We start from the raw sequence: 10,000 nt of genomic DNA, 5'->3' as shown, positions 1-10,000 counted from the left end.
AAGAGAAGGATGGAAGGAAGAAGGAGGAGGAGGAAGGGATGAAGAGAAGGATGGAAGGAAGAAGGAGGAGGAAGGGATGAAGAGAAGGATGGAAGGAAGAAGGAGGAGGAAAGGATGAAGAGAAGGATGGAAGAAGGCGGAGGAGGAGGAAGGGGTGAAGAAAAGGATGGAAGGAGGAGGAGGAAGGGATGAAGAGGATGGAAAAAGGAGGAGGAGGAGGAAGGGATGAAGAGGATGGAAAAAGGAGGAGGAGGAGGAAGGGATGAAGAGAAGGATGGAAGGAGGAGGAGGAGGAGGAAGGGATGAAGAGAAGGATGGAAGGAGGAGGAGGAGGAGGAAGGGATGAAGAGAAGTATGGAAGGAAGAAGGAGGAGGAAGGGATGAAGAGAAGGATGGGAGGAAGAAAGAGGAGGAGGAGGAAGGGGTGAAGAGAAGGATGGAAGAAGGAGGAGGAGGAGGATGGGATGAAGAGAAGGATGGGAGGAAGAAGGAGGAGGAAGGGATGAAGAGAAGGATGGAAGAAGGAGGAGGAGGAAGGGGTGAAGAGAAGGATGGAAGGAAGAAGGAGGAGGAGGAGGAAGGGATGAAGAGAAGGATAGAAGGAAGAAGGAGGAGGAGGAAGGGATGAAGAGAAGGATGGAAGGAGGAGGAGGAAGAGGAAGGGATGAAGAGAAGGATGGAAGGAAGAAGGAGGAGGAAGGGATGAAGAGAAGGATGGAAGGAAGAAGGAGGAGGAAGGGATGAAGAGAAGGATGGGAGGAAGAAAGAGGAGGAGGAGGAAGGGGTGAAGAGAAGGATGGAAGAAGGAGGAGGAGGAGGAAGGGATGAAGAGAAGGATGGGAGGAAGAAGGAGGAGGAAGGGATGAAGAGAAGGATGGAAGAAGGAGGAGGAGGAAGGGGTGAAGAGAAGGATGGAAGGAAGGAGGAGGAGGAGGAAGGGATAAAGAGAAGGATAGAAGGAAGAAGGAGGAGGAGGAAGGGATGAAGAGAAGGATGGAAGGAGGAGGAGGAGGAAGGGATGAAGAGAAGGATGGAAGGAAGAAGGAGGAGGAAGGGATGAAGAGAAGGATGGAAGGAAGAAGGAGGAGGAAGGGATGAAGAGAAGGATGGGAGGAAGAAGGAGGAGGAAGGGATGAAGAGAAGGATGGAAGAAGAAGGAGGGACAAAGAAGAAGTGAAAGAAAGGGGGAAAGAAGAGAAGGGGAAAGAAGAAGAGGACATAACAGAGGAGAAGGAAGGAGTGTAGAAAGAGGAGCAGGGGAGGTGGTGACAAGGGGAGGAACAGGAAGGGGACAGAAGAAGAGCAGAGACAAAAACCACAAAAGAAAAGAGATGGATTGATTGATATGGATACTTATATAGCGCCTCTCCTCGGTCAGAGCCCAAGCTCTAAGCGCTTTACAAACACGGGGTCATTTACACAACAGGCTGCCTACCTGGGTAGAGCCATTTGGGCGCTCATCATTCGTTTCCTGTGTCATTCAATCAGATTTCAGGCACGCACACATACACACTCAGACAAACATGTAACATTTAACATTTTACGTGTATGACCGTTTTGTTTATTTACCCCGCCATGTAGGCAGCCATATTCCGTTTTCGGGGGTGTGCATGCTGGGCATGTTCTTGTTTCCATAACCCACCGAACGCTGACATGGATTACAGGATCTTTAACGTGCGTATTTGATCTTCCGCGTGCGTATACACACGAAGGGGGTTCAGGCGCTGACAGGTCTGCACATATGTTGACCCGGGAGATCAGAAAAATCTCCACCCTTTACCTGCCAGGCGTAACCGAAATTCTAACCCAGGACCCTCAGATTGAAAGTCCAACGCTTTAACCATTCGGCTATTGCGCCCGTCAATGAGAGAATGATAAAACAAGAGGCACGGCCTTCCTGGGCTACCGAACCGTAAAAAAAAAGAAGAAAAAAAAAGCCGAGGGTGGAGGAGAGAGATAGTGGGGTTTCCAATATACGTGATCATATCGATCCGAATCATATTTTCGAATATTCACAACCAGAAACGAGTGTTTGCCGAACCATAAATAGTGAGCTGGAAACGGAGCAATGCTGTCCTAAGCAACCGACATGGCTCGGCATCTCAATGTTTTATGATCGTGATGCAGATCCGTCAAGGTTTCAAACGTTACCTGCCGTCATCACCATTTTCCCGACTTGGATGATTCGTAACGAAAGCGTAACCCCCCCCCCCAAAAAAAAAAAAAAACAACAACAAAAAAACAAACAAAAAAACAAACAAAACAAACACGTTTTCGGGATATGATATAAAGGCCTACACAAGTTCAGGTCTTTCCACAAAATGTTAGTTTATGGCACGACACAGTGCCATTCCGAACATCCCAGTTATGTACTCCACTTCTTGGCTCACGTCATTTTGATGTCACTGATTGTAACATCCAAGTCTTTTTAACCGCTACTAGCACTGTATCTTCCAAACTAATGCAGAAAAACAACAACAAACAAACATTTATGGTAGAAATCTGTGAAATCTCACGTTCTCTTTGAAAACAATGAATTTTCTCTCTGTTTTTGTTGTTGTTGTTTATGATGGAACTATTCTATTTTGAGTCTGGAAGAGCTGAAGATTCCTGTGATAGGCTGTTGTACCAGTAACAGAAGGAGGCGTAACTGCGTTCGGACAAATCCATACACGCTACACCGCATCTGCCTGACCAGCAGCGAAACCCAACGCTCTTAGTCAGGCCTCGAGAAAAAAAAAGAAAGAAAGAAGGAAATAAACAAGTAGATAAAAATGACAATGAAAAATAAATAAATATGTACATAAATTAATAAATAGATAATTTGGTTTAAGTAATAAAAGAAGAAGACAATAATGATAATAAATATACAAACAAGCAAATAAATGTAACACACACACACACACACACACACACACACACTCTCACAGATACACCCACGCACACACACACACACACACACACACACACACACACACGCACACACACACACACACACACACACACACACACACACACACACACACACACACACACACACACACACACACACACACACACACACACACACCATCTCCCAAATCACTCTGCAGCTGTCCTCCCTCCCACACACACACACGCTCATTCCAAGGTAACGTACCGCAGTTTCCACGGAACACACACACGCACACACACACACACACACACACAAGTCAAGTCAAGTCAAGTCAAGTCAAGTCAAGTCAAGTCACACACACACACACACACACACACACACACACACACACACACACACACATGTACGCACGCACGCAAAAAAAAAAAAAAAAAAATCAATGTAGCACTAACTTGATTTGGGATCTTTGTCTTTATTTCTGTCTTTTATACCGTTTATTTCTTTGTTCCCTTTGTTCTTTGTTGTGTCTATTAATCCGTCGGGATTTTATGACAATAAATGAAGTCAAGTCAAGTCAAGTCAAGTCAAGTCACACACACACACACACACACACACACACATGCCCATACCCCCTCCCCCTCCACGCACTCACACACACATATATGTGTGTGATAGGCTGAACACTGGCCATGACAAGCTGAACTCTTAACATACATTCACAGTGTCTTCGTGAGCTTTGATTTCAAACGTCTGTTTGCCGTTTCATGCGTGTGTGTATATGTGCGTGCAAATCCACTGCATTCGATCTTCGTAGACGGGCATCATGCAGTCAGTGATGAAGCCACTGCACAAACCAGTTTCTGAATGAATGGTTTTAGCGGCTTCCTTTCACTAGTGCTTTCTCGCAAACCATTAATTCGACATGACCCGTGGTCTTTGTTGGTATCCGTATTTGGATTTCTCTTTTTTGTCACAACGGATTTCTCTGTGTGAAATTCGGGCTGCTCTCCCCAGGGAGAGCGCGTCGCTTCACTGAAAACGCCACCCATTAAAAAAAAAATCCTGCGTACAGTTTTACTTGTTTTTCCTATCGATTTTTCTTCTGTGGATTTTTCTTCAGAATTTTGCCAGGACAACCCTTTCGTTGCCTTGGGTTCTTTTACGTGCGCTAAGTGCGTGCTGCACATTTTATCGTCTTTTCCAAATGATTAGCGTCCAGATCACCACTCAAGGTCTAGTGATGGAGAAAAAAGAATTGGTGGCTGAGCCGTGATTCGAACCAGCGTGCTCAGATTCTCTCGCTTCCTAGGCGGACGCGTGACCTCCAGGCCATCACTCCACATTCATGAAAACAACTTTATATTGTAGGTATGGTAACTGCGAACAGCGTGTAACTGCGAACGATTCGTATACCGCCCCACTTCCAAGCCTTCTTATCGGTTGCCTTTCAAAATTTCACGCCTGCTTCGACCTTTTTCTAATACCTGAATGAATATCCATTTCAAAGTGTACCGGGGTCACAAAGAATATTGGGAGTGGGGAGGGGTGGTGGTGGGGGTGGTGGGCGGATAGTACATAACAAGGAACGAACATAAATCGAAAATCATACACAGACACAGTAGAAATTGGGATACATAGATGTGCATATCAATACAAAAACTTGTACATGCTTACACACACACACACACACACACACACACACACACACACACACACACACACACACACACACACACACACACACACACACACACACACACACACACACACACACACACACACACACACACACACACACACACACACATGTACGCACGCACGCAAAAAAAATATCAATGTAACACTAACTTGATTTGGGATTCTTTGTCTTAATTTCTGTCTTTTATAGAAGCGCATTGTCGTTATAACTGAAAGAGTTGTGGAAAGTATTGATTGTTTTGTCCTTCTTCAAAGCCAAAATTCACTACAGTATTTCAATAGAAAATGAATTTGTTAAAATTCACCACCTACACCCAGTCCGCGCCCCACCACGCATACACACACTAATGTGAATTTTTTTTTTGACGAAAACAGACACAACAACCGAAACACCGTGTTACTGCATAGACTGGCGTTGTGTGTGTACACACAAGTGACTCACGAAGATGAAGCTGAAATTGAGAAATGAGAAAGATGGGGAGGAGAAGGAAGAGGAGATGAGAAGGAGAGACTGAGAGAGAGAGAGAGAGAGAGAGAGAGAGAGAGAGAGAGAGAGGAAGGGAGGGAGGGAGGGAGACAGGAACTCACGTGCTCCCAAATCAGAATCCTCATGGGGATCGCCGGGGATTGCTGGTCTTCGCCTCCCCTGTCTGATATGTACTCCGCTCCCTGCTCACACACACACACACACACACACACACACACACAAACACACACACAAACACATACACGCACACCACATCAGCAACACACACACACACACACACACACACAAACACACACAAACACACACACACAAACACATACACGCACACCACATCAGCAACACACAAACACACACAAACACACACACACACATACACACACACACACACAAACACATACACGCACACCACATCAGCAACACACACACACACACACACACACACACACACACACACACACAACACCACATCACCACACAGATACACACACATATATAAATATTATTCCTATGTATGTATGTATGTATGTATGTATGTATGTATGTCAACAACGTGATAATGAAGGGGGAAAATGTAGGTAACTTTTTAGCGGAGGTAAACATATATTTCATATCAATGCAGACTCGAGGAATTAGACAAATGAATAGCTATCTATCTATCTATCTATCTATCTACTGTATTGTATTGTATCGTATTGCATTGCATTGTATTGTGTTGTATTGTATTTCTCTTTTTGTCACAACAGATTTCTCTGTGTGAAATGTGGGCTGCTCTCGCCAGGGAGAGAGCGTCGCTACACTACAGCACCGTCCTCCAACCTTTTCTTTTCTTTTTTTTTTTCCTGCGTGCAGTTTTATTTGTTTTTCCTATCGAAGTAGATTTTTCTAAAATTTTACCAGGAACAACCCTTTTGTTGCCGTGGGTTCTTTTACATGCGCTAAGTGCATGCTGCATAGGGGACCTCGGTTTATTGTCCGAATAACTAGCGTCCAGACCACCACTCAAGGTCTAGTGGAGGAGGGGTGGGAGGGTGTGGAGGGCGGGGGAACCAGTGCGCTCAGATTCTCTCGCTTCCTAGGCGGACGCGTTACCTCTAGACCATCACTCCACTCTATCTATCACATCTATCTATCACAAAGAAGCAGAAGTCTGACCTTGGCATGAATCAAGACTGCTGGTCAGTACTTTTGGAGCATGCCCTAGGTAGGTTCCTTATCAGAAGGCTTAGTTTCAGTTTGAAGGAGGTGTTAGTTAAACCGTGCGAACTGATCCGTGTGCGATACAGCTATTCTGCTGTGTGATGAAAGGAAGAAGAAGAAGAAGAAGAAGAAGAAGAAGAAGAAAGTAGGCCATGCTCTGCGAACACTATACACAAACACATTCACACAAGGGTACAGATGCACCCATCTTGAGGAAGTACCTCTCATTGTTGAATACACACTTTATTGTAAAATCCACCACCAACCTTGAGGAAGTACATACACCTGATTATGAAATCCACCACCCACCTTGAGGAAATACATACACCTAATTATAAAATCCACCACCCACCTTGAGGAAGTACATACACCTAATTATAAAATCCACCACACACCTTGAGGAAGTACATACACCTAATTATAAAATCCACCACGCACCTTAAGGAAGTACATACACCTAATTATAAATCCACCACGCACCCTGAGGAAGTACATACACTTCAATGTAGAATCCACCATCCACCAACAGAACATATACGCACCTCAGTGTAGAATCCACCCACCTTGAGGAAGTACACCTCATAGACGACAGGGCCGTGACCAGGTAGGTCGATTAGTAAGTTCTGGAAGACGTCACACTGCTGCCCTCGGCAGTCCCGCTGACCCGCGTACACGTATCCGGGCCGATCCAGGAAGAAGACCTGCATAGGTGTGCGCATGCCCAGCGTCTGATGCGTGATGTTGTAGCTGGCGTCGAAGCCCTTGGCGTTCACAGGGATGGGGTCGATGGAGCAGGTGCCCATGTCCCTGGCGATGGCGTACTGCACGCCTGGTGGTTGGGGTTAAAGGGCAAAGGTTAATAAAGGTCCGGCAGTACTGCACGCATGGTGGTTGGGGTCAAAGGTTAGAGGTTAAAGGTCCGGCAGTCCTGCACGAATGGTGGTTGGGGTCAAAGGTTAGAGGTTAAAGGTCCGGCAGTCCTGCACGCCTGGTGGTTGGGGTCAAACGTTAGAGGTTAAAGGTCCGGCAGTCCTCACGCCTGGTGGTCGGGGGTAAAGGGTAAAGGTTAAAGGTCCGGCAGTACTGCACGCCTCGTTAAATGCCTCAAATACATGGTTGAATTCAAAAATTAAAAGTTAAAGATCCCACAGTACCGCATGCCACCTGGTGGCTGCAGTTCAAAGGTTACAAATCTCGTAGTATTGTATACGCCTGGTGTTTTGAGTTAAAGGTTAAAGGTTTCGCATATTACATGGTTAAAGGCTGAAGATATCCATCCATAGTCCTGCAACCTTGGTGGTTTTATACAGAGGTAAATGTCCCATAGTACCGCATGCCTGGTGTTTTAAGTTAAAGGTTGAAAATGTCCACGGTACTGCCACCTTGGTGGTATGACATGATGGTTAAAGTTTAAAGATCCCACATTACTGCACGCTAGGTGGTTTGATATACAGGTTAAAGGCCCCACAGTACTGAAACCTTGGCAGTTTAGTTTAAAGGCTAAAGATTGAAGATAATGCAGTACTGCTCTCCTGGTGTCTTGAATAAAAGGTTAAATGTTAACGGTCCCATAGTACTGAAAAACCGGATAGTTTGGTTCCAACTTTAAAGGTTGAAGGTCCTGTAGTGTTTGGGGTCACATGTTAAAGGTTTAAAGGTGAACAGTCCTATGGCACTGCACACTTTGTGGATGGAGTAAAAGGTTAAAAGCCCTATGGTACTGCAATGCACGCCGCGCGTTCATACCGGAAGTGACCGAAAACACGTGACTTGGTACGCGTCCATCACGCGCTAACCACGTGTTATGGCGCTACTCTCGGTGTCTGGCCCCGGTTCACTTAAAAATATAATAATAATAAAAGGGAACCGAGCACACTAACTCGCGAATGAATCTCTGAACCAATTTCACAAAGGCGGCTATCGTCTGGGACAACTACCTACATGAAAAGACAAAAACGGTCCCACACGTGAAAGCCCGCAAGTGCTTACGAGTGGATGAGTTAGTTCCAGAACACGAACGCAGAAGAAGAAGGAGAAGGAGGAGGAGGAGGTGTGAAGAGGAAAAGATGATGATGATGATGAAGAAGAAGAAGAAGAAGAAGAAGAAGAAGAAGAAGAAGAAGAAGAAGAAGAAGAAGAAGAAGAAGAAGAAGAAGAAGAAGAAGATAATGATGATGAAGAAGAAGAAGGAGAAGAAGAAGAAGACGAAATCATGAACCCTACTGGCAACCAGTGGAGTTGTTTCAAAAGAGGCCCGAATGTGGTCACTCCTAGGGTGTTTCAATACAAAACAGACAGGTGAATTTTCTTTAAGTTATGCAGAGAATTACAATAATCCAATCTGAGAATCATAACAGTCAAATTTCGAGAAGGAAAAAGCACAAATCAGAGTATTAATTGTGCCAACAAACAGGAGGCGATGAATCGAAGCTGTGCGACGAAGTTCTATGTATGCTGGCTTACAAACAATGGAAACGTGCTTGTCCATGGACATACCGCAAGAAAATGACACCAACAGTTTTGCGTGATCTGCATAGGGAACGCCGATCTGGCTTACGTGGGCAGAAACAGGTGCAGAGTCTTGGAAGGTGATGCTATGGACTTCATCAGCAGTGCTAAGGTTTTGTCCTGATTCGCCCATTCGCCATTCCCGTGTCGCCTATTCAGCAACCCCCCCCCCTCCGCACACCCCCTTTCTCTCGTAGACACACACACACACACACACACACACACACACACACACACACACACACACACACACAGACTTGGGACACAGACAAGTCACAGACTTACCTATGCTGTAGTCATGGATAATGGTGTAGAGAGAACAATGACGTACCTGTGTTGACGTCATGGATGTTGGTGTAGAGAGAACAATGACGTACCTGTGTTGACGTCATGGGTGTTGGTGTAGATAAACAATGACTTACCTGTGTTGAAGTCATGGGTGTTGGTGTAGAGAGAACAATGACTTACCTGTGTTGAAGTCATGGATGTTGGTGTAGAGAGAACAATGACTTACCTGTGTAAAAGTCATGAATGTTGGTGTAGATAAACAATGACTTACCTGTGTTGAAGTCATGGGTGTTGGTGTAGAGAGAACAATGACTTACCTGTGTAAAAGTCATGGATGTTGGCGTAGAGAGAACAATGATGTACCTGTGTTGACGTCATGAATGTTGGCGTAGAGAGAACAATGACGTACCTGTGTTGACGTCATGGATATTGGTGTAGAGAGAACAATGACGTACCTGTGTTGACGTCATGGATGTTGGTGTAGAGAGAACAATGACGTACCTGTGTTGAAGTCATGGATGTTGGTGTAGATAAACAATGACTTACCTGTGTTGAAGTCATGGGTGTTGGTGTAGAGAGAACAATGACTTACCTGTGTTGAAGTCATGGATGTTGGTGTAGATAAACAATGACTTACCTGTGTTGAAGTCATGGGTGTTGGTGTAGAGAGAACAATGACTTACCTGTGTTGAAGTCATGGATGTTGGTGTAGAGAGAACAATGACTTGCCTATGTAAAAGTCATGGATGGTGGTGAAAGGGCCTTGGGACAGAGAGAAGTCTTTGGATACCCCAGTTGGGGGACTTCGTCTGTCGAGCCGGACAATGGACATGTTGTAGTCATACCAGATCTGAAAACACACAGACCAAAGTTATAATAGGTTTAGTAAAAAAATCAAATACACGACGCCTGATGGTATGTAAGAACATATGTGCGCACACATGCAT

General features: G+C 45.1%; 1 protein-coding gene across 1 annotated transcript in view; it reads right to left on the bottom strand.

The window, feature by feature from the left end:
* LOC143294836 (uncharacterized) overlaps positions 1-10,000 on the bottom strand; it is a 49,770-nt gene that overhangs the window by 19,018 nt on the left and 20,752 nt on the right. Inside the window, exons 9-11 of the mRNA XM_076606342.1 lie at positions 9,783-9,903; positions 6,821-7,086; positions 5,162-5,242 (exon numbers count right to left, since the gene is read on the bottom strand). Coding sequence (XP_076462457.1) covers positions 5,162-5,242; positions 6,821-7,086; positions 9,783-9,903 — 468 coding nt within the window. The remainder of the gene's footprint in view (positions 1-5,161; positions 5,243-6,820; positions 7,087-9,782; positions 9,904-10,000) is intronic.

Source organism: Babylonia areolata, chromosome 20 (genome assembly GCF_041734735.1).
Source record: "Babylonia areolata isolate BAREFJ2019XMU chromosome 20, ASM4173473v1, whole genome shotgun sequence".
NCBI classification, from domain to species: Eukaryota; Metazoa; Mollusca; class Gastropoda; order Neogastropoda; family Buccinidae; genus Babylonia; species Babylonia areolata.
This window is presented reverse-complemented; position numbering and strand designations above follow the sequence as displayed.